Source organism: Neofelis nebulosa, chromosome 4, assembly GCF_028018385.1.
Source record: "Neofelis nebulosa isolate mNeoNeb1 chromosome 4, mNeoNeb1.pri, whole genome shotgun sequence".
NCBI lineage: Eukaryota > Metazoa > Chordata > Mammalia > Carnivora > Felidae > Neofelis > Neofelis nebulosa.
In genome coordinates this window covers 99,085,206-99,110,308 of record NC_080785.1, presented here as the reverse complement: position 1 = coordinate 99,110,308, position 25,103 = coordinate 99,085,206, and the positions used below count along the sequence as shown (strand labels likewise).

Here is a 25,103-nt window from a genome sequence, read left to right as displayed (position 1 = left end):
GATGAACTTTCTACTGTGATTCCATGTACATTCTGTTTCTTAAAGGACTCTTGAAGGGTAAGCTATTTAAACAGAGGCTGTATAGATCTTCCACAAATATATGGGTTTGCTGTAGAGTATGACTCATTCTATGATATTTGGTAAAGTATGCCAAAATAGGCTTTAAAAACATTTAAGAATTACATTGAAGATTACTTTGTAACATACTTATAAAAAGCTCAAACATCCAGACAAAAAGGGAGAGAAAATTCTCCCTCTGAGACCAGTATACAATTCATTCCCACAGAATTCAGGAGAGGTACTGAGATCCTATGCTACAAAGTCCAGACAGGTCAAGTCAATCTCAAAGGGGTCATTTAAGACGAGACCATGTGTCCTAGTGCAGATGACAAACAGGACAGATTACTTAGGGCTTACTAATTAAAGACATAGTAATTGCAGGTTTTCCTTCGGGTCCTACTTCCATACTTCACACAGACAGGATGAACATCCTTCCTTTGCAGAGATGTGCTATCAGTTCACTGTCTGTACATGGCGGTCTTTGAACTGCTCTTCTGGAAGTAGCAGAGATGCAGATCCATCCCTTTTCTCTCCTGGTTCTTCTCCTTGCTCACTGCTTACTTGAGGGACAAGGAAATGGATTCTGTGCCATTGTGGTGGACTTCTCACTTCGGTGTCATTAACCCTCAGCTACTGTAGCCAGCCACCAAGATTTAGAAGTAGGTACTTCGACAATAGCACTTTCCAGTCCCAATTAAATGGTTACAACGCAAAGTGGTAAAAGAAAGGTTTGCTCGCTCTTCAGATACGCAACACCGAGTCTCTACGTTTCTTCCACCATGAATTAATATGTAAATATGTAAAGCCTTTCTGGCACTGAAATGTTAGGTTTCTTTTCCTTAGAGGGAATTATGTCAGTCTGCTTTATTGTGTGTTTGAAATATTTTCAATGCTGTAAAGACAGGAATCTCAAAGACCACTCAGCAGAAGATTATCTAAATGATGCATTACAGAGAGAAACTGAGGAAGTGGATCTGATAGCAGACTTCAGGAAGGCATGACTGTAATACAGAACTCAGGTGATGTCTGCTGTCACACCCTGGGCTAAAGTGTGTCATTGTTGGTGGGTTGCCTGAAATAAATGGGGCTTTGAAACAGGAAGAAACTCACTTCTCTTCCTAGCTGCCAGAGGGAATTCACGTGTTACAGATATGCTTTAGGGGAAAATGGTGCCTTCTCCTGAGGTTACCTGTTCACCGGCAAAACCAAGCCAGACTGCAAAACTTCAGAAATCAGATGAAGGCCAGCCACCCCAAAGGTAGATGACTGACTGATGAATATGCTTCAGGCCAATGACGAGTGAGATGGAGAAAACAACCCAGGGGGAAGGTGCGGCATGTGGGGTACCTGAACCATAGAAACAACTGCCAAGGGCAAAGGAGGTGATTGCAAAGTAGAACTGGAAGGTCTACAGATGAGCTGGAGGATGGGAAGGTTAAACAGAAACAGGCTTCTCCAACAAGGAGCCAGGAATTTATAGGGATAAGGACAGTTCCAGACAGGGCTAGAGAGAATTCTGAGATTGGGCGAGAGTTTAGTATGTGCTAGGATCCTTGTAGCCCTAAAGTAATACGAAATGGTCCATCCTGAGGAATATTAGGTATCGACTGAGTAACTGATTTGGATCTCACTGCAAACATGATGCTAACACTTGCTTTCCGAACTACTGAAAATGACTAGAAGTTTGAATTTTCCATTTAAAACCAAAATTATATGACTCACTGAATTCCCTGGCATTTGACACCTTCTGTGTTCCCGAATTTCTCAGGGATGTATGTGAGAGACAGACAAAGAAGGGACTCCCCCAGTGGCCTGCCTCTCACCAGACATGCTATGACTACTCTATGACTGGCTAAAACCCAGTTTCCAGTAGGGACTACTTTTAAGATTTCTTTTCCTTTTGATGTTGAAATAGCTTTAATCAGAATTGCAAATGTGAAAACTTCAAACATTTAGCTCTCCAGAAAAAAAAGTAGATATGCTCAGAAAATAGTTTACAGTGACTGGTAAACAAATTTCTCTTCTGTGTTGCAATTTAGAAATGTAAACTGGTGTGTTTTTTTTTTTAAAGATGTGATTGAAAATTGTAGGTTTTAGACTGAATTTGGGTTAATAATCAGTGAATACTCTCTTTGAAAACACTGGAGATCTGATGATGAAAAAAATAGTGAGTTCAGAGGAAAGGCCCAAGTGATGAATTTTAATTCATCTCTAGAATCCTTTTGTGTTCTAAAAACAGATCATTAACAAAGTTTTCAGAATTAGCTTAAGGAAACAAAAGAGAGAGAGAGATCTTGAGCTATTCAACATATTTATAAAAGCGAAAAGTGGGCGATAAATAATGTACAAAGAAAGGCTTGATTTAAATTGTGGTAGATCTATATGAATAAATATAGAAGAATTTTAATTGCATGGGAACAGTCTACAAGGTACTGTATTAGTAAAATAGGATGCAGAACCATAGACAACATGATTCAATTTTTTATTTCCATGGTTACCAGAAAGTGTCTCCAGATCGGGAATTATACTCGCCTTTTAACTTCTTTCCCACCTGTGTCTGTGTTTTCTACACTCATTGCTTACTGTTGATAATTCAAAAGTTTATTTTCATAGGTGCCTGAATTTTATAAACTTCCAACCAAACTGTAATCAAATATTGGTTGCATGGAATCAAGAGAAAAATTCCCAAAATTTAGAAGCAGTGCAGAAGTTACCTCCCCACACTTCCCTGTGTCATCCGAGGCAGTGAAATAACTTTTGTCATCAAAAAATCTCACTGCAAAGAACGACCAAGAGTGACTTCTGCTTTTAAAGTGAAAAGTCAGTTTCTCTTCCCTGCCAGATTCTTATCCTTTCATGAGGCAACGCACCTATGTGTGTACCCTTCCAGAACTTTTCTATGACTAACGATTTTCTAAACTGGTAAAAGAAATAAAACTTAGGTGCTCTGTTATCCTTCCTTATTAATGTTAATTTATATTGCTAATTGCAGTATAAATAAGGCAAATGTGACCTCCAGTGACTTCCTTACTCATAGAGAGATGGAAACCAATATTTATAGCCCTATATGCTCTTTCCATTTGTGTCCATTTCCCTTGGGACATTATGGGAAGATACAGACTTGTTTTGTTAGTACTTTTTTTTGTGTATTGCAGACAGACGTGACCCTGTACTAAAATGCAGGCTAAAGTGTCAAATAATGATCTTTTTATGCATAAAGTATTATATTCCTGATAATGGCTTTCAGCAAACTTCCTGAAAAATGTTCACTTGAAGTAAAGGCTAATCCAAAAGACACTTAACAGTGTCTCTTTTAATAACCTATCTTAGGGATTTTGAGAAAAATTTTTATCAATTAGGATCCTGAATATAGAAACTTATTTCAATTCTATCCTTAAATTCAATTGATAAAAATATCAACTGCTGAGCAACACTCGAGAGAATGGCCCATGAAGGTGAACAGAAAATAACTGATTCCTAAGGTTGTAGTATAAGAAACATCTATAGTAAATCCCCCATTGCCCCTGTTATGTGACACAGAAAAACCATGGATTATAAAAACAATTCATTGATTATTTGTGAGTCTAATTATTCCATATTTATGTCTGCTTAACTGTCCTTTCAAATTGGATATCCTGCTGTTTTCATACTCATTATCAACTTATCTAACAGCAAATCTACCATTGTCCTGTTCATCTTACCAATGTGTTGATAATGTGAGTCAAGCCCCACGGACTCTGAGAGTCACAGAGCTAGCTGGCCATCCAATTCCCTTGTCTCCACTTGCAGATGAGGAAACTGAGGCCCCAAAAAGGAAAGGAAGGAGCAATGATACACAGTTCCTCTGTGGAGAAGCCAGAGCTGAGACTCTGTCTGCTAACTGAAGTCCCAGGTACCCCTTCCTTTGCACCTCTTGACCACCTGAGGCTTCTTCCCACACGGTGTCCATTATCTTCTGTCTCTTTGCTGCTTCCAAGGCCTCCCCACCTTATACCTGGTCTGTGGCAGAGGCCCCTGATGGGTCTTTCTCTCGCAGATCACTCTTTGCCACAATCCTTCCTCCTCTTGGCCATCATTATCTCCTTTCTAAAATACTAGTATACACTGGACTGGGACTTAGGAGATCTGAGTTGTGGTCTTGAACTCCCTGTGTCACCTGAGTTTTTGGTATTTAAGTTTACCTGACTTTAAAATGCAATTCCTAACTAAAGTGGCATTGCCACATGGGAATATTTAGAAATGCTTAGGGGTATTTTGTTTTGTTTTTTGTTTTGGTTGTCATAGTGACTGGTGAGGTGAGGGCACTCCTGACATTTAATGGATGTGACCAGGAAGAAAAGGTCCAGCAATGACATAAGACAATTCTACACTTCACAAAATTGTCCCCAAAATGCCAATAACCTTCTCTTCTTGAGGGACAATGGGTGACTTGATCTCTAAAGCCCATTTTTATACAAAAACCATCATATTATTCCTCTCAATTTCATTCAGTGGGCTTTTAAGAAAGTGCCAACCATGTGGCATTCAAAACTTAATAAAAACCAAGACAAAAACCAAGTGGAAATGGTATTCTGGTCATACCAAACTATTTGTTGTCTCTCTACTGACACTTCTCAATCCTACCGCTGCATCTCTGCTTATGCTGTGTCTCTGGGGGATTGCCATTCCTCTTCCTTTGTTCCTTGCTAGATTCTACCAATTTTCTAGGGTTGGGTCAAGTACCTTATTTTATTTTATGTAAAAAAAATTTTTTTTAACGTTTATTTATTTTTGAGACAGAGACAGAGCATGAATGGGGGAAGGGTCAGAGAGAGAGGGAGACACAGAATCAGAAACAGGCTCCAGGCTCTGAGCTGTAAGCACAGAGTCGGAACTCACAGACTGCGAGATCATGACCTGAGCTGAAGTCGGACGCTTAACTGACTGAGCCACCCAGGTGCCCCAAGTACCTTATTTTAAAGATGCCTTTCCTTGGCCTCTTTTGAACTCCTATTGCATTTGTCCTAACATCTCTCTTGGCACTCAATCATATTCTAATTGTTCTTGTTACTTAACTCTGTGTTTTTTTGGCCTGGCTTCAAACATAGAATATAAAATTCTCCTAGGGAGGGATCATATCTCATACTTCCTTGCATTCCACAGTGCTCAGAGCAGGCCATGAACTTAATCAATGTTTGTTGAGCAAAATCACATCACGGCAAACACAATGAACCTTTCTCACTACCCCCTCCCTCTGTTTTTATATCAAGATCCTCCTATCTTCTCATTCCCAGGCTGTGGGCTCTCTCAGCAGGAGGAATCAGATATTTGTTTTCACAGAGGCTGGGTCTTTGTTTTCTCTGGTATGTTGCTTCTAGATCAGATAGTCTCTGCCTCCCAGCTTTTTCTCTCTGTTGCTTTTCTTGGTTTCTCCCTGTGTCAGTGCAAAGGTACCAGCACAGAGTGGATGCACAGGGGGACGGGAGGGGTTTGAAAACCTGATGAATTGAATCAGTTGGCGAGTGGATGAATTAGGAAGAATACAGATCACTGGTACACATAGATGCCCTTTCATTGTTACGTATTACAGTCTTTCTGGACTGATGCAGGTGGTCCTTTGTCATTAGTGTTGATATTCAATGTAACTGGGCTTGGGCTATTCAATTGTATTAAATGAATGTTTTAGAACTGGTAATGCAAGTGGTACTCGTGATCTTAATCTCGTTTCAACAGAAATGTTTTAGTACTTGTATTTTCAAGTTAATTTCTTATAAATGTGAGAGATCTATATCTTTAGGGGGTTCATCTTACATTTGAGTAATCTACATTTTTGTTTTATTGACATTGAATCTGTAGTACTCAGATTCTTTTATCAAATGTAATTACTCTATATTAACACTGAAACTGCCTCAATAAAATTAAAGAATTGTAAATAAACAGCATATTTTAAAATTTTAAATAAATTTAAATTTTAAATAAATTTTAAATAAACAGCATATTTCAAATTGATGCAGAGTTTTGAATCTATCCACTATTATCTCATAAATGTTGTACTTTCTAAAGTATTGTAAAAATGCCACCAGAGAAGGATACAATGCATGTTGAGCTGGGAAGTCAGGGCACTGTTTTCCGTAATCTGTGAATGTGCCTGCTGCTGAGTGTGTGCTACCTGAGCATCCTGACACCCACATAACCCTTGGGGATGCATAATATGCCTTCTCTGCATAGTCACATACACATTTTACATCTATGCAGAAAGGAAGAATTAACATGTTTTCAGCAGTTTCCTAAAACAATACCTAAGATGAGCCATGAAAGAAAAATTCATTTTATCACACTGGCCTTAAATCGTGGATGCCCTTGGTTGGAAACAGTTATGCCTGTCAGAGCATTCAGATGATTTCCTTAAAAAGTAGTAAAGTGGTGCCGATACACCAGCAACAGGCCCTTCCCCTGAGACTTATGTTTGCTGTCTGGAGTCTGCCAGGTAGATTGTTATTTTACCCATTTCTCCTGAGATGTTCACTCTAGTTCTCCCAGGAATAACTCTTGGGGGACAGGGTGGGAGAGGGGGATACACACACACATACACACACACACACATATATATATTGTATATACAATACATATATATACACTTTTTTTTCCTACACTATTTATTCATTTTTTACTTCATTGTAATCCAACTCTACAAGCTGTTTTATGAGAAGTGGTTCTTAGCACCCACATCTCCTGAGATCCTGGTGATTTTTATGAAAACATGGTACTGATACTTGGGAAATGTCAGTCAGGACAGAAGAAGGGATTTGCTCGTAATATTGCCAGGAACTGACTAGAAGTAGGAAAGAGCTATGTTTTGAGTTTTGGCTTGAGAAAGGAGGCCAGGAAAGGGTATGGAATACAGAGATAGCAATTCAGGAAGGCAAAGAACATCATGTTTTAAGATGATGTTTTTCATCTTTTCAGCTTTTCATGATTCAATGGAAGGTGACCACAGGCAGGTAGGAGAGAGCACAGGGTAGGATGGGAACAGAGTACTCATGTGCCTTGTTGATTTACTCCAATCTTTAGTTCATATATACAGTATTGATGTCTTCTCCAGGATCTATGAAAAGCCAGAAGTTTAATGTCGGTCACACACTGTATGATCTTTTAAGAATTCACACGTGACTGGAAGGCCTGAGGAAGCACAGCTCCAACCATAATGTAGGGATCTCCTGACCCTGCATTTTCAATTTCCTTTAAGCTAGACAGATTTTTCGTAGTGACAACTGTTAGGACAAAAGGGAAGGCAGAAGGAAGGCGATCTGAAGATGGGTCTAGGGAGTTCAGTGGGTGTCCCTGACTTATCATTCTTCTACAGAGCAGTGTGGATATGGCAGAGGCCCTTGAGGAACAGGCAATCCTAGATCCCAACCATTAAAACAGTGCTGGCCCCACTAAAAGAGGAGCCTAAGGAACTGTGAAGGTGGCAGGGGGCCTGGGGGTGTTACCTCTCCAGCGCTGTAACTCCGGAGCCTCTGGAGGTGCTGTCGATGTGTCAGGTGATTGGGAAGACGACCATTCTGAAGAGGGATTCGGGGGTCAATGAAAGTGGTGGCTCGACTATTGTGGTCCACGAAAAAAGACTGCAGACAGACCAATAAAAAAGAACACTGCGTGAGAATGAGCCAAAATGAAGTCAGTAATGTAAGGGAACGCGACAAGGCTCAGTCTTCATGTTTATTTCTGTCCCTCCTTTTTATCTGCTCAAAACTAGACTGAAGACTGGGGCACTGTGCATCTGTTTGCTCAGTAGTTGAATGAAACAATACCAGTCATTGATAAACACTTTACAGTACACAGTTACAGAGTCATGATCACAGCATTTTATTCACGATGGAAAAGAAGAGAAATGGAGACTTTGAGACAGTAAAATAACTAGTAATTAATAATTTGTGAAGCATTCTATTTATTTTTTAAATAAACGCTCTTTTTTTTGGTTAAAGAATTAGCAGTCTCCCTGAGAAGAAACTTTAGAAGGATAAAAAAGTAAGGAGAAAGCCAAAATCATCCCAAATGTCACAATCTAAGGGTAATCACCAAAATATTTTGATGAATTTTTTCTATTTTTTCTTTTCTTATGCAAATATACAATTATTTACATCTTTTCCCCCACAATTGGTACTTACAATTTTGTTGGAAGAATTTTTTCACCTATTATTTTTTGAGCATTTCCCTAAGTTATTAGACATTCTTTTAACACAGAATTTTAGTAAGCATATGGTATTCAGATGGATGCATAATAATTTCAGCACCTTCTGTCATTGGACATTTTACTTTTTTACTGCTTTAAAATAATGCTTCAGTAAACACTCTTGTTCATAAATCTTTGCAGTATGTCTGATTACATGTTCCAATATATGACAAAAGTTATTCTTTAAATCTAAAATTACTTCTCATAAAATAGAAAATTGATACTTTCTTTATAATGTCATGAAAACATATTTACATCCCTAATTTACTAAAACTATGTTTTATTTTTAAAATATAAATGTGTACTTAATTTTTATCATGTACTTGTATAGCATTTCTTAAAATGATCAACTAAAACTTCTCCTATAAACTATTGGTTAATGTACTAGAGATAATAGATTTACTAGTAGTAAATGAGCCTTACATCTTTGGGAGAAAACCTACTTAATTGTGGTGGGTTACTCTTTCAATATACTATCTAATTCAACTTTACTTTTTATTTTATTTTATTTTACTTTTTTTTTAATGTTTTATTTTATTTTTGAGAGAGACAGAGACAGAGTACGAGTAGGGGAGAGGCAGAGAGAGAGGGAGACACAGAATCTGAAGCAGACTCCAGGCCCTGAGCTTGTCTGCACAGAGCCTGACGCAGGGCTCAAACTCACGAACCATGAGATCATGACCTGAGCCGAAGTTGGACGCTCAACCAACTAAGCCACCCAGGCACCCCTCAACTTTATTTTTTAATATGAACTTTCTAGAACTCAGGTGAGTTTTGCCTACAGTTCTGTTTTGTTTTTTTAAATCAGATTTCCCTACTTTTACTCATATTCGTGTGTGTGTGTGTGTATTTAGTTTTACACAGTTTTATCACCTGTGTAAGTTCACGTATCCACCACCACAGTTATTGAATGGTTCTCTCCAATGAGGATCCCTCATGTTGCCCCTCTGTGACACCCATCTCCCTCCCTTATTCCTCCACCCCTCAATTCCCAGCCAATCACTGATCTGTTCTCCATTTCTGTAATTTTGTCACACCCAGAATATTCTATAATGAAATCACACACTATGTAACCTTTTGGGATTTTTTATCCCCCCCACACAGCACAATTCCCTTGAGCTTCATCCAAGTTGTTGTACCAATAGTTTGTTCTTTACTGCTGAGTAAAATTCTACGGTGCAAATTTACTGATATTTGTGCCAATGATTTTTGCTTTTTGTCTGGTTTCATTAGCAAAGATATGACTGCTCCAAAAAATGAACTATGCTGTTTCTATTTCTATTTTTCCCTTCACTCTGGAATAGATCATAAAGAAACGTGGCACTGGGCAAGTAATTCATTGTTGCATTTTCCAATTTATTCCGTAAGTCCACTTGATTTCTTATATTTCTTGAGTCAATTTTTAAATCACATATATTTATTTTTAAATTATCCATTTCTTCTAGATTTTCTTTTTAAAAAAAAATTCTTTTAACATTTATTCATTTTTGAGAGACAGAGCACCAGCAGGGAGGGGCAGAGAAATAATGAGACACAGGATCTGAAGCAGGCTCCAGGCTCTGAGCTGTTAGCACAGAGCCTGACACAAGGCTCAAACTCATGAACTGTGAGATCATGACCTCAGGTGAAGTCAGACACTTAACCAACTGAGCCACCCAGGCATGTCATCTTCTAGATTTTCTAACTTTGATTTCAAACATTTATATAAGTAGGTATGCATTTTCTCTTTAAAATTTCCCTGCATCTCTTATAACTCATTCCTTGTTTTTGTTTATTATTTTCCTTAGATTGATTTATTTCTCTTCTAAAACAACTCTTACCTTTATTTCTTATACTGTTTTCCAGTTCATGAACTTCTGGGTTTTTATTGTGAAATAAATTTTGGAAAGAAATTTTTGCTTCAATTACTGTTGCTTTTTAACCTTCTCTAAATTATTAATTTGAAAGCTTGTATTTTAAAATTTTTCTTGTTTGATAATAAAAACCAATGTGCAAATCCTTTGAGCACAGTCTTTCTATATCACGTTTTATTAAGTACTGGTGATATGCATTTTCAATAATTTCTCAATGCTTTATAAGTCTTGATTTTATTTAAAACCCAATAGTCATGAAGAATACTGTTTTGAATCTCCAAGTGGCAAATAGTTGGTTCTTGATGATTGTGTTTAAAGTTATTGTTTATTTTTGTTGCTGTTTCAAGTTTTTATTTAAATTCCAGGTAGTTAATATACCGTGTAATATTGGTTTCAGATGTAGGATTTAGTGACTCAACACTCACATATTACACCCAGTGCTCATCCTAACAAGTACCCTCCTTAATCCCCATCAACCATCTAGCCCATCCCCCACCCACATCCTTCTATCAACCCTCAGTTTGTTCTCTACATTTAAGAGTCTGTATTATGGTTTGCCTCTCTCTCTGCCCCCACCCCCCACCATGTTCAACTGTTTCATTTCTTAAATTCCACATACAGTGAAACCCTATGGTATTTGTCTTCTTCTGACTGACTTTAAATTTGTTGTTTAAAATTTAGCTCTATTACTTATGGCCATGGAATGCAACATGAGTATTTTATGCTTTTTTGTTTCCTTTGTGTTACAAAATATTATCCCCTAAAAAAATGTTCCATAGGATCTTGTAAAGAAGTTGTAAACTATTTATTCCTTATTAAAAAGATTGTGGTAAAATGTCCAAATACAGATTTTGCCCTTTTAATAATTTTTAAGTGTCCAATTTAGTGGCATTAAGTACATTCTGAGTGTCGTGCAACGATCACCACTATTCATCTCCTGAACTTTTTCATCTTCCAAGACTGAAACTCTGTACTCATTAAACACTAACCCCTCATTGCCTCCCTCCCCCAGCCCCTGAGAACTTCTATTCTAGTTTCTGTCTCTATGAATTTGACTACTTTTAGATACCTCATGTGAAATATAATACTTGTCCTTTTGTTTCTGACTTGCTTCACTTAGCATGTTTTCAAGGTCCATCCATGTTGCGACATGTGTCAGAATTTCATTCCTTTTTAAGGATGCATAATCTTCCACTGTTTGCACATAGCACATTTTGTTTATCCATTCATGTAATCTCTATTTTTTCCACCTTTATTGAGGTACAATTGACAAATAAAATTGTATGTAATTAAGCTCTATGTTAGCTCTATTTTTAACAAAAGTATATATGTTCCATTAATACAAATTATTCAAATCCTGACTTATTTCGTCTGTTTGTCAAACTGATGGATATAAAACACATTTTCCTATTGTGTGTTTATTTCATTTCCTTTTGTATTTCTCTTCTAGTTTTCTTCATATGGTAGGATGTTATTTCACTCATAAGATATATGATTATTGTAACTTTATTTTAGTTGTGCCATTGATTAATATAAAATCTTACTTTGACTCCATTTAATCGTTCTGGATTTGAACTCTCCTTTGTATGATATTAATATACCGCCACCGATTTTCCTGTTAATGTTTTCCAATTCTATTAATATTTATTCTTCTATTTTTTAAACTCTCTGAATCATTTCTTGGGTATGTCTTTTAATAAGCTGGATCTGTTTGTTACTAAATCTGAAAGTGTTTTCCTTTTGGTATGCAGGTTTATCCTATTTCCACCTACCACTATGACTATTATGCTTGGCTGTGCTTATGTTATTTTATTTTTATTATTTCTGATTTCTTTGCTTCCTGGTGGATTTTTTGGTGTTTTACTATGTAAATTGTATTTTGTTTGATTTTATTTTTGTAGGAATTTGAAACAGCAATCTTGTTTTCAATGGTACAAATAGTTGCCTTTTAAGTTGATCAAATAACTATATTTAGCCCTTGTTTTTCAAATTATCCAATTTGACTTCTCTTACACTCAACTGGGGACTTAGCACAACCTTCTTTGCCCCGTTCTCTGGTCCCCTTTCTGCTTCCTTGTCAATTTTATTCCAGGCTAGAGATATGATTCAGATTGTCTTTACACATTTATTCCATTTTCCTTATACATATTTTCCCATATTTTATTGAGTCTTTTCCAAAACATTTTAAAGCATTTTAAAATCAATTATTTGTATTAATATTCCTGTATTTGATTGATAAATATTCACCACCATAGTCCATTTATACTATGTTTTCCCCATTATTGATTTCTTGTTCTGCTTCATTTGTGAGCCGTCTGGAAAATGGCTTTTGGTGTTTACTTCGGACAGGGAAAAGAGGATGTGAGCTCTGAAATTTTTCTAGTGTCTTCACACTTGAATGACACCATTTCTGGATATGGAATTGTGGGGCTATAATATTTTCTCACCAATAACTTGTACTCTTTGCCCTGTGGATTTCTATAGTTGAGTTGTATAAATGGAAAATTTTAAGCTTGTCTTATTTTTATCCTTTTTTAGGTGACTTTCATATTATCATGGCTATACATTGGTAAGATTTTTTAAAATCTCCATCTACACATTCCAGAGTATGTGTAGATATAGAATTTATTTTAATTGATTTTACTATAACTCAGTGAGCCCAATTAATCTGCCTACTTGAACAATTTATTTTAGAACAGAGTTTTATTTTCAATATTTAATTAATAATTTAATTTAATTAATATTTATATTTAGTATTTAATTTTTGCTGCTGTACCTATTATTCTGGTTTCTTCTTTAGAAACATCTATAGATCATTCATCAAACAGAGATGTTTATTGACTGCCAATTATATGCTGGGAATATTCTAGGTCCTTGAGGTTTCATCAATGAGCAAACAAAGATGCCTTTTCTCAAAGAGCTTAGAATTCTGCGAGGAGAAACAGAGAAAACAGTAAATCTAACAAATACAAAAATTATATGGTGGAACACATGGGTTAGAGATCTTGGGATGCTTTTTGTATTAAATTAGGTGGTTAGGGTAGGCCTTGCTGAAAAGGTGAGATTTGTTCTTTTTGGTTTTTACTTTTTTTTTTTTAACCTTATCCCTCTTTGTTTGCAATCTGGTTCCCTCCCTCACTTTGAGGCTAGTTTCCATGTCCTATATCAGTGATTTGATTTTACACAGCATCAGTTATGCTCTGTTTTATCCCTATGCTATTACACTTTGCTTTTCCTTGCAATCTTAAAACGTTTATTTTGTCTGCTTTTTCCTTTTTAATGTTTATTTATTTATTTTGAGAGAGAGAGAAAGAGGAGTGAGCAGAAGAGGTGCAGAGAGAGGGAGGGAGACAGAGAATTCCAAGCAGGCTCCAAGCTGTCAGTGTGGAGCCTGATGCAGGGCTCGAACCTATGGACTATGAGATCATGACCTGAGCTGAAACCAAGAGTCAGATGCTCAACCAACTGAGCCACCCAGGCGCCCCTTTTACTTCCTTCCTTCCTTCCTTCCTTCCTTTCCTTCCTTCCTTCCTTCCTTCCTTTCTTTTCTTTCTTTCTTTTTTAAATTGTAGTAAGAACATGTAACATAAGACTTACTCTCTTAACAAAATTTTAATTGTACAGTATTAAGTGCACAGGATGGAACAGTACTGTTAACACAATGTTGTGCAGCAGGTCTCTAGGTCTCTAGAACTTACTTATCTTGAATAACTGGTAAACTGCACCTATTGAACCTGAACTCCCATTTCTTCCTGCACCAGTTGCTGGCAACCACCATTGGGCTCTGTTACCCTGAGGCTATTTCAGATACTTCATATAAGGGGAATTGTACAGCATTTGTCCCTCTGTGACTGGCTCATTTCACTGAGCATAATGTCTTCTAGGTTCAACCACCTTGTAGCATGTGTCAGAATTTCCTTCATTTTTAAGGTTGAATAATATTCCACTATATGTATATACCATATATTTTTTTATAAGTTTCTGAATTCCAGTTGATTTAGTGTAATATTAATTTCAGGTGTACAATATAGTGATTCAACATTTTCCTATATCGCCCAGTGCTCATCACAAGTGCACTCAATAATCCTCATCACCTGTTTAACCCAAGTCCCCCACCCACTTCCCTTCCACTAATTATCAGTTTGTTCTTTATAGTTAAGAGTCTAGTTCTTGGTTTGCCTCTCTCTTTTTTCCATTTGCTCCTTTGTTTTGTTTCTTAAATTCCACATATGAGTGAAATCATATGGTATTTGTCTTTCTCTGACTGACTTATTTCACTTAGCATAATATTCTCTAGCTCCATCCATGTCATTGCAAATGGCAAGATTTCATTCTTTTTTATAGCTGGGTAATATTTTATTGTATATATACACCATATATTCTTTATCCATTCATCAGTCTATGGACATTTGGGCTCTTTCCATAATCTGATGATTATAGATCATGCTGCTATAAACATTGGGGTGCGTGTATCCCTTTGAATTAGTATTACTTTGGGTTTAAATACCTAGTAGTGCAATTGCTGGATTGTAGAGGTAGTTCTGTTTTTAACTCTTGAAGAATCTCCATACTGTTTTCCAGAGTGTTTGCATCAGTATGCATTTCCACCAAGAGGAAATGCATTTCCAGTGCAAGAGGGTACCCCCTCATCCACATCCTTGCCAACACCTGTTTAACACTTAGGTCTTAATAAAAGATGTTACCTGAAAGATGCATTATGTACTGTGTAGTTTCACTGAATTAAAAGCAGCTCTATTCCCATATGCTTGTACACATAAGTTTACAAACACATCTTTTTTTTTAAAGTTTTTATTTTAATCCACTTAGTTAACATTCAGTGTAATATTAGTTTCAGGTATACAATACAGTGATTCAACGCTTTCTTACATCATCTGGTGCTCATCACAACAAATGCACTCCTTAATTCCCATCACCTATTTCACCCATCCCGCCACCCACCTCCTTTCTTATATACCACATTTTCTTTACCCATTCATCTGTCAATGGACATTTAGTTTGTTTCTGTATTTTTGCTATTGTGAATGACGCTTCAAGGAACATGAGAGTTCAGATAGCTCTTTGAGACTTTGATTTCAATTCTTTTGGATATATACTCAGAAGTGGGATTGCCAGATCACATGGTAGTTCTTTTTTCTTATATCTGCTTCTTCTCAGCTTTTTTTTTCTGTTTGTGGCTGCTGCTTCTCACTCAATAGAAGTCAAGTTCTCCTAAACATTTTGTGGATGATAATCAGATACCTTTGAAATGTTTCTGTTTTCTGAAGAATATTATACTATGAGATATATTTTTTCTCAGATAAAGATTCTGTTTCCTTCATGTCGTAGTTTAGTCTTCATAGGCTCCTTTTAACTTTGCTGTTGTGTGTCCATTCCTTTGTAGAGGTTGCCTCTGCCTCATCCGGGCCCCAGATAGGGCCGCAAACCTGCCCTCAAACCTGCAGCCCCACCCCGTCTCTGGTGGATGAGCCCCCTCATCGGCTCAGGCCTAGACCCACTTGAAGCCCACACACAATCTCTACCGAAGTTGGTAGGAGGCTGTGTCCTTTCCAAGACAAGAGATGAGTCAGATGCCATTTGGCCCTTTATTCCAGTCCTCTTGAAGTGGTGCAACTCTCAGAGGTCTGTCTCTGTCACCCTTTGTGGGGATGATCAAAGACACCAAACAGCTAGTCCTGGTCCTTCTATTCCTACTACGGTATACACTAAAAACGAAGGCTGTCGTCTCTGCATGTGTTAATAAAGCAAGAAGCAGATGGGATGAGAAGGTGATGTGGCGTTCTGGAACCTGCTCTGGCCATCTATGAAGATGGCTTTTGCATAGAGAGCTATCACCACACCATTTCTCGGTGAGTGGGTTTCCTAAATCCCAGGCTCCTTTGCAGCACATTCTTTCCAAGTCAGAGGGCTGAGCCTGTAGGATATAGTCCAAAAATATTTTTCTCAACCTATTCCCATCATTGATGGGCTTTAGCAATGAGGTATTCTCGCATTCTTCCCAGTTGCCAGACTTGATGTTGGATTTTTGTGTGTGGATATTTCCCACAGCATCAAGAGGAAGAACAGCAGATATTACTAATCTGCTGTATTATCATAGATTCCCACATCCACTTATTTGCTCTTTACATCTGGCTATAAAATCATGAAGGCAGGCATTATTACTGCTACTTTATGATAACGTGGGGCTCAGCTATAAAGGGACTTGCCCCCAGTCAACGTGTTTAGAATGGGATGGGGCAGCCTTTTACACATCCCCCTCCTCCTATTTTCCCCTCTATCCTCCATTGTTGCTCTTTTCTCTGTGGGTTGTGATGACACATTTCTTTAAAAAAAATTTTTTTTAGAGTTTATTTATTTTTGAGAGAGAGAGAGAGGGAGAGAGTGGGGGAGGGAGAGCAGAGAGAGAGAGCAGAGAGAGGGAGACACAGAATCTGAAGCAGGCTCCAGGCTCTGAGCTGTCAGCACAGAGCCCGACGCAGGGCTCGAACTCACGGACCGCGAGATCGTGACCTGAGCCAAAGTCGGCCGCTTAACTGACTGAGCCACCCAGGCTCCCCAAGCCCTTTCATTTTAGATGCAGACTTTTTCTTTCTTTTTTGTATATGATACCATCTCACTAAACAAAATTAGGGGGGAAATGTTTTTCCAGAAATATGCACTTCAAGATGACTAAAATTCTTGGTGCATGTCTCAGCTGCTGTGCTTCTTTGCTACTGTGATGACCAGGAGGCCGCATGGACCACGGAGGACCAGGACTGATGGCACTGGGAGGGGGGTTTCCCTGGCATCCCACTGGGCCTCCTGCTGTTTGAATCCTAGTGTGAGAGCTGCAGTCATGGCCTCATGGTGATCTGAGTCTAAGCAAGGTGTTTGCATGAGCATGGGCTATTTGCATAATACACCATAGTGACCCCTTCTGTTCATTGATTCATAGTGGTGTACTCTTTGCAGCTTGGTTAACCAATAAATGTGTCTGGGGCCACCACAGACCACTGAGATGAGGCATGCGCACCCCAGCTCTGATGAGATGCTCCTTTACTTTCTGTTCCGGCTCAGGCTTTATTTCCCACCCTAACACACATTTCCAAGTCCTCCCAGCATAAACCACTGTCATTCTCCAAGTGGAAGACACATATGGTAAAAGAGGAGGTCCTGAGGAGCAGATTCTGGCTATGGTGGCCTTTCTACTACACAAAGCCACCCTTGCCCCCTATCCCAACTGTCTTCCAACTCATCCAACCACACAGGAGCCGATCAGACAGTCTTATGGAACCAACACACTTGCATTGGTGGAAATCCTTTCTCCACACACTCCAGAGAGCCAGATTCTGAGACATGCTAAGGGGTTTGTGGGGAGGAATTTGTGGATCCCAGGGGACAACGATGCCCTATAAACCTACTTTGGGGAACTGCGGCTTTGCACATTGACCATCACAGAGCATAGGAACTGTGTAATGTAGTTTCCCCCTGAGACATGTCTTCTGACAAAATTTCTGATTCCTTTGACCCCAAAAAAGGGAGGGATTCTCCCTTCCACAGATCATAAAGGAATACACAGAGACTATTCTTTAATAAACAGTTAAGCCTGTCCTATGAATACCTTGATGTCACTGATAGTGATTAAGAAAAAAACATGTTTGTTTTAGCAAACTCAACTACGCTTCCAAAACATCACTGGGAAAGATCAATTTGGTTAAGGTCACACGAAGGCACAATGCAAGCCAATAACGTCACATGGGCCTAATACACCCTACCTGTTTGTCAGGCTGTTTTAATGAGAACTGAAGGCTTATTAGGAAAATCACAACAAGTAATCTAATAATGTCACTCCCATTTAACTAATAATTTCATTCCCTGAGAGTTAGCTGTCTAAGGAGGCATAACAACAGAAAGGTCATTGAACAGACTCTGGTTTCAGGTTCCAAACCTAAATTTAAAATCATGGAAACAATAGTTCTCAACTGGGCATGATGATTATACCCTCCAGGGGACATATAGCAATATCCCAAGTTGGTGGGGATGCTATTGGCATCACTGGGCAGAGGCCAGGGATGCCTCTGAACTTCCCATACAGGATGGAAACCCTGCTGTGAATAGTTACCTCTCTCTTCTTCCTGGAAGCTGATGGCACATCTCTGAGACACAGACTTTCCTGTCCTCACAATTTCCCTGCTCACTTTCTCATGGGTTTTCTCTTTCACATAAAGAGCCTGTTTAATGACAGGCACACTCACCTTTCCCTGCTGGTCCGTTTTGATCTCCCAGCCCCGGGGCAATTCCAGCCGCGTGTCTGCAAACATGTTGATGAAATTCACCAAGTCACGGTTGTGCTGGTAGCGTTCGAAATTACGAGCGTCCCGCCGGACTTTCAGAATCATGTGCTTTAAGCAGGTGCTACTGGTGAAGACTCGGTAGGCACCCTGAGAGGGGGTCAGGGACGATTTGGGTGGGGTGTGGGAGGGGGTGGGTAAGAAAAACACAGACCAAGTACACTTTGAGTGCCACGCAGTGTAACCTGATAGCTAACACAGTGATTTATTGTGAGCCTTGAGGGGGAAACCTCAGAGGTGGAGATCTTGCCCCCAAATTAAATGTGCACCGTAAACACACATGGGCCTGTTGGCAATCTCTACCCAAAGCTCCTCTGCAACCTTGGACACTGTCGACCTCCGGGTGCATCTCAAAGGCTCCCCTGCCCCTCGTCCCTCTTCTGTCAGTCAGCACTGGACTGGGCTCTCTTGAGTCTCCCTCCACTGTTGGGACCATTGCTCCTCTCTCCTCCACCCTTCCTTCCTAGTCTGCACAGGTCTGCCCTCCCTCCTCTTACAGGTCTGTAACAAGGAGGATTAACTTAAGGTCCCTGGGGATTTAAGGCTGGACCTTTGCGTGTGGACGAGTTGCAGATGAGAAGACAGGAAGGAAGTTTCAGGAGTTTGCAATTGTGCCAAATTGTGGGAAATAAGCTTAGGAATTCCCTGACCCTGCACTGATGGGTTAACAAGGCATAAAGAATTACAAAGCCATAGGATGCTCACACCCAAGTTTGGGTAAACAAGATTAGGTAAATAGGTATAGAGAGGGCCGGGCAAAGGCCCCAGTATAGAGAGGGTGGGGCAAAGGCCCCAATGCAAAGGTATATGAGGTAAATAAGATTAGGTATTGAGGGTGGTTACCCCCCCCCCCCCCCCCCCCCCCCCCGATTTAGTACTATGGCAGAAAGCTGCTTTCACAGGAAGGAAGGACCAGATGAAGTAAACAGGTAAATAGGGCTATAGACCTCTGCTGGATGAAGTTGCTCAAAGCAGAGCTAATTAGCAAAATAAAGGCACCTTGTTGACCCTGAGGTAGCATGCTTTAGCTTTCTTATTCCCTAGGGAGCTAAAATGCACCTCATGTCTTCCGTTAACAACCATCTGCCCAGCACCAGGATTTTGTTTTATATTGACCCAAACCTCTAACACTGGATATCTTCAAAGCCCCCTTTCCCTCACACCCATGAGTTAATGTTCACAGATTTACTGTCTCTTTGTGCACGTCCATCACCATGTTTGTAAGACTTCTGATCCTAATAAAAGCAGAGCAAGGACCCTTAATCAGGGCTCTTGTCTCCTCCTGGACATTAGCCATCTCGAATTTTAATCCTGTATCCTGCTTCCTTGCTGGACAAGAAAGAACTTTAGAACCAGAGTCTACGACACCAAATGGTGCACAGGGCTGGTGTGCATGTGGTGAAAGCAAACACTGCTTGCTGGCCCAGTGCTCCAGGGCATCAATATCCAGCATCTGTGTCCCCCTTTGTGACTCATCCCTGTACTAGTGGGCAGATGCTCTGGGTCTAACAATGGATGTCCCAGTGGCTTCTCAAATATAACCTGCTAAAAACTGGTCTCCTCCCCAGCCATAGCCTTTGTCACCTAATCAAACAATTGCACCTGCTAATGGAAACACCCCCTAACTCAGGTGCCCAAAGTGGAAAGGACTCAGACTTTCTCCAGTCCTCACTCCCACCACTCCTCCATCACAATTGTCCCCCTTTCCATTCTCCTGGCCCCTTCCTTAGGGCAGGCCTCCATCATCTCTCACTTATGAGCCTGGATCAGCCTCTAGCTGATCCTCTTTCCTGCTTTCCTTTCCACAGCTTCTTCATCTTTCCTGCACTTCTGCTCGAGAAGATGTTGAATCAAACATTGGACCATGTGACACAAATGCCTAGGACTCTTGTTGGTTCCTTTCCAAGTAGAGCCAGGCTCCTTTTCATGATTTACCCTGCGTTTTGCTACTCATTCTCCAGCCCCTCTTCCCAGCTTTGTGGGTCACCACATCCCACCCTCACAGACCCAACCCCTGGCTGGGTTGGGTCACAGCTGTGTCCTCTCTCCCTCTCTCTGGAGTTTCTCCCCACCAACTTTCAACCTTTATGAGTCAATTCAGCAGTTGCCTCATCAGGGATGGCTCCCCTATGTTATATCTCCTGTGTTCTCAGAGCATTTCATTCCTCCCTGAGGTCAGGCCCTGTCCTGACTCATCACGCTGGTCTTTGTACATGTCTGTTGCTGCAGAAATTGGGCAGCTTGTACCGTTCAGGTGTCACATTGTCTCTGTAATGCCAGCACCTAGGTCTGTATCTGTCCACAGAAAATGTTTGTCAAATGAAAGGATTAATGAATATAGTGATAGCATGTCATTGCTTTCCTGAAAATACAAAAAAAAAAAAAAAAGAAAAAAGAAAAAGAAAAACTGTATGTAAAAATATCTAGTTTTATTAAAAGGAAAACTAGATATTTATCTAGGAGAAATCTATTTCAAAATTTCTTTAATGAAAGTGATTTTATAATATAATCCAGGCTGAAGGGAATCTGTCAACTTCAGAATCTTGTTCCTTTAAAATTTTAACAGTAAGAGAAACATGCATTTACTTCTGAACCACTTTCACTGACATTAATACATTTGAGCCTAACAAAATTGAAGAAGCAACAGCATGGCCAATCCAGCTTTTCTCCTTTTTGGGAGACTCACAGAGAACAAAAACAGTGGGCTGAGGTGTTTTTTTTTTTGTTTTTTCAATCTTGCCAGGGTTAAAATGCTACCCTCTTTAATCTATCAAACAACTTTGCAAAAGAGTGTTTTGGGTTTGATGGGAGCCAGGTGGGCTCTTTATGCGTTCTGGAGCACTTACATAATTGGCGTGTAGTACAGTGAAAAACTCGGGATTGGTAATGAACTTCACTGCTGGGGACTGCAGCAACAAGGTGATTTTTTGTGAGTTCACTGGAGAAAGTGACCCTTCTCTCCTCAGATCTGGAAAAAAAGTGAAGCAAAGCAAAGGATGCATCAGAAAAGGCATTTCAAATACAGTGCTTCTCTCTACAACAGCAGCACACAAGCCTTCACCCAGACAGCTGGAACAGACTGTTGTTCTGAATGGTGATCTGATCAGGTGTCACAGTGATAGGAGCAGGTGTCGTATCACTTTGTGTGTGCCAGTTAAGAGTCATTGCTTCCTAAGAGACCTTCTGCATAACTTCAGTTAGGCTCAGGTCCTTGAACATCTTGTCCCTTTTATTACAATGACTTTACTTCTTATTCTCTTTATGAGTTGCTAACCATAGCTTGGCTGTTTGCAGGAAGGAGCACAATTCTTGCCCTCCCTGCATCCACACCAACCTGTACAAGACTGCAGCTTCTCCCCTTGGGGAACTGGGGTAGCCTTGTGCCTCTCCCCTTGGTGAATTGAGCCAACCTTGTACCTTGCATTAAGAAACAGGATTTGGCAGAAGTTCTGAGCCAGGGTTTCAAGAAGTCTGTGTGTCCCCACTCTCTCTGAGAACCCTGCACCTCTGTGAGGACAAGCTTGGCCTACCCTGGTGCAAGATGAGACACTACGGGGAATAGGGACAAGCCGGCCCAACTGAGGTCCTCTCAGGCCGGCCAGCCAGTGGCTAGTTTGATAGCTGACCCAGGATGCATGCGTGAGCCCTGCGGAGCTCAGTGCCAATGGCTCACCTGTGGGAAAGATGCAGGACTGGGAGTTTAAGGTACTACACTTTGGGATAGTTTGTTACACAGCAAATGCCAAGGGATCTAATACCAAACTCAGAAAGAAATTTTCTGTTTATTGTTTTCCTAATGTTTTTAATTACTCAACCACTTTACCACATCTCTCCCAGAGGTCGAAGAAATTAATAACAGAAAAACCTAAGCCAGTAAGTTTAGCTACCATATGTGGTAAAATGAATAGAATGGATGCAGTTACAATTGTTGGTGGGACTGTGTACACACATGAAAATGTCCACTAATCTGCATCACTGTGGGCAGCTGCGAGCTGGCAGAACGGGAGGCACATTCCTGCTTGCTCACTGCTTCCAGTGTGCTGTCATTTAACCCAATTTAAGAGAGAGGGGATTATTAGGATGTCACGGTGATAAGTTTACGTCATCACGGGTATAAAAAGCTGAAGGCAGTCTCCTATGCCTTTCGAATATTCTTGTCTGAGCTCCACTCAGGCAGATTCAGAGACATGAAAAGCAGACCCCTGGCAGATGCCTCGCCTACAGTATTAGGTAAACAGACTCCGGGGTGGAGTGCATCAGGTAAACTCTCTGGAAAACCTCTTTACTCCAGGTTGCTCCCTCAGGGGGAATTGTATTTTATTCTAAATGCAAACAAATAATTATTCCTAGTGTTGTCATGGGGCTTCTTTGAAGTAGACTGTGAAATTTCATTGCATGTTTTATCTATAAGTGGAAAATCCTTAGGACACCAACAGATAAATTTACTTAACAAGAAATGATTAGGCCACTGAACAAATTGCCTTGATGCACAAGTATGAGTTCTCTTACTGTGAATTCACTTCTCCTTGATGTTCCTGGTAGGAAACTCCTGTCTGTTTCTCCCTGCTGGCACCAATCCTCTTTCCCCTCCACCCTGACCTCCCCAATTCCATTCCCAAGGCCCACTGCGAGGCACCATCCCACAAGGCAGGGCAGGGGCTCACACTCTCTGTCACACTGCCGCTGAATGCCATCCCAGGAGTCTCGGCCCCCCTCCTCCAATACCTAAGCTTGATTGAGAAGAGTCAGCCTCTGAGTCGCTCCCACCACCTCCACTGCCTCCTGTTGGGACCTGCTCACAACTTTGGCCTCCAGAATCTTCTTCTGGTCTCTCTGTTGCAATGGTTCGCTGAATATTTTGATACCTTTGCATCAGAAAATGGAAAGACAGGAATTAACTTTTGCTTATTGGCTTGTTGGGGGCTGATGTTCTGAATCAGATAACTGGAGAAATCTGTGAAGAATTGTCTTGGATGTCAGGAAAGAAATGCTTAAAATTCCCATAAGATACCAAAACAATTAACAAGACAACTATCTCTGGATGGCTACACTTCTTTTTGTTTTGTAAACTGTGATGAGTTTCAAGTATAGTGACATTTTACACATCAACACAAAAATAACTAGTCACAAAAACAGCCTCTGCCCTGCATTAAACAAAACCAGGCTAAGTCCAAAATAACGGTACGGGAAGTAATTTAAATGTTATAACTAAGATATCACATTACCTTTACGTTATTGTGACAAGTCTACAAGCCAGAATAATAGTCCTGCTCACTTACTTTTCTCCGACAGGTAACTGATACCACGGGCAGGAATTGTGGAAATATTAAATGTTAGACACATGCTGGCTGACAAATGAATGTTTTCTGCTGATTTGAAGGCTCATTTTATTTTTCTTCCCCAGTTGGGGAATCAGTCAGTTGGCAGTTGGCCAGGTACTTGCTAAATATTTACTAACTCTTCCAAAATGCCCAGGCTGTATCCTGGACTTTTAGATCAAAGTCAGGATGAGAATAGGATATCACCCTCTGAACATACACAGTCAAGACAGGACAAGGAGGGGGACAGAATATAAGCCATGACTCTAGCAACGTGAATTAACTGTCCTGATGTGTAAGACATAGATGCGGAAACACCTAGCTGCATGTATGTATATATATATATATATATATATATATATATATATATATACACACACACACACACACACACATATATATTTTAATGTTTATATATTTATTTTGAGAGAGAGAGAGAGAGAGAAAATCCCAAGCAGGCTCTGGGCTGACAGTGCAGACCCTGATGCAGGACTTGATCCCACGAAGTGGGAGATCATGACCTGAGCCTAAATCAAGAGTTGGACACTTAACTGACAAAGCTACCCAGGCACCCCACCCAAGCTGTATATATTTTGAAGTCAGTGTGAACCTTTTGGGAAGCTTGTAGGGAAAGAACGTGGACTACCATGCACAGAAGGGTTCACCTGGGGGACTCTCAGATGCGTAGGGGTGGCATCAGGGTGTGTGGTTCCCGGGCGGTACTAAGGCATTGGGGAGGGGGGGGAGGTGGGGAGTGCTGACAGGATGCCCTGGCCACAGTTTGAATGTGATTCTCTAGGCACAGAGTTGCCAACTTGACCTGTGTCTGAATCACCTGCAGCTTTGTTAAAGCACAGATTGCTGGCCCCCCCTCCCAGAATTTCTCGGATCCAGAAGGTCTGGGGAGGGAGGAGGCAAGAGTTTGCATTTCTAACTCATTCCCAGGTGATGCTGATGCTGTTGGTCCAGGGACCAACTCTGAGAACCACTGATGTAGGGGCTGGCTAGCTGCTGAAAAAGAGAGAGAGGCTGAGCTAAGCACTGAGGATGATGATGCCATCTGGGTGGGGAATCCATTGGAGGAGGAGAGTGTGAATTAGGGAAAGCAGCTGGGAACCAGCCACAGCAGCAGTCTAGGCTGGAGGTGCTAAAGGCTTGGACCTGGGCAAGGATGGTGGGTCATGGTGGCTCTGCAGGCATGCTGCTGGCGGGGGGGGGGCACCCACACACTGCAGGGATACTAAGATCTCATACCTCTGCCCCCCAAATCCTCAGAGAAATTTCCTAAACCTCCCTGCCGCTGATAGCC

The 25,103-nt window shown here is 40.4% G+C and overlaps 1 protein-coding gene across 5 annotated transcripts in view; it reads right to left on the bottom strand.

Annotated features, from left to right (window-relative positions):
* Window positions 1-25,103, bottom strand: part of HECW1 (HECT, C2 and WW domain containing E3 ubiquitin protein ligase 1) — a 422,722-nt gene that overhangs the window by 67,815 nt on the left and 329,804 nt on the right. For all 5 annotated transcript variants that reach the window (XM_058725487.1, XM_058725484.1, XM_058725486.1 and 2 more), the window contains 4 exons: window positions 23,202-23,341; window positions 21,323-21,444; window positions 18,381-18,566; window positions 7,533-7,667 (listed from right to left, as the gene is read on the bottom strand). In XM_058725487.1, coding sequence (XP_058581470.1) covers window positions 7,533-7,667; window positions 18,381-18,566; window positions 21,323-21,444; window positions 23,202-23,341 — 583 coding nt within the window. The remainder of the gene's footprint in view (window positions 1-7,532; window positions 7,668-18,380; window positions 18,567-21,322; window positions 21,445-23,201; window positions 23,342-25,103) is intronic.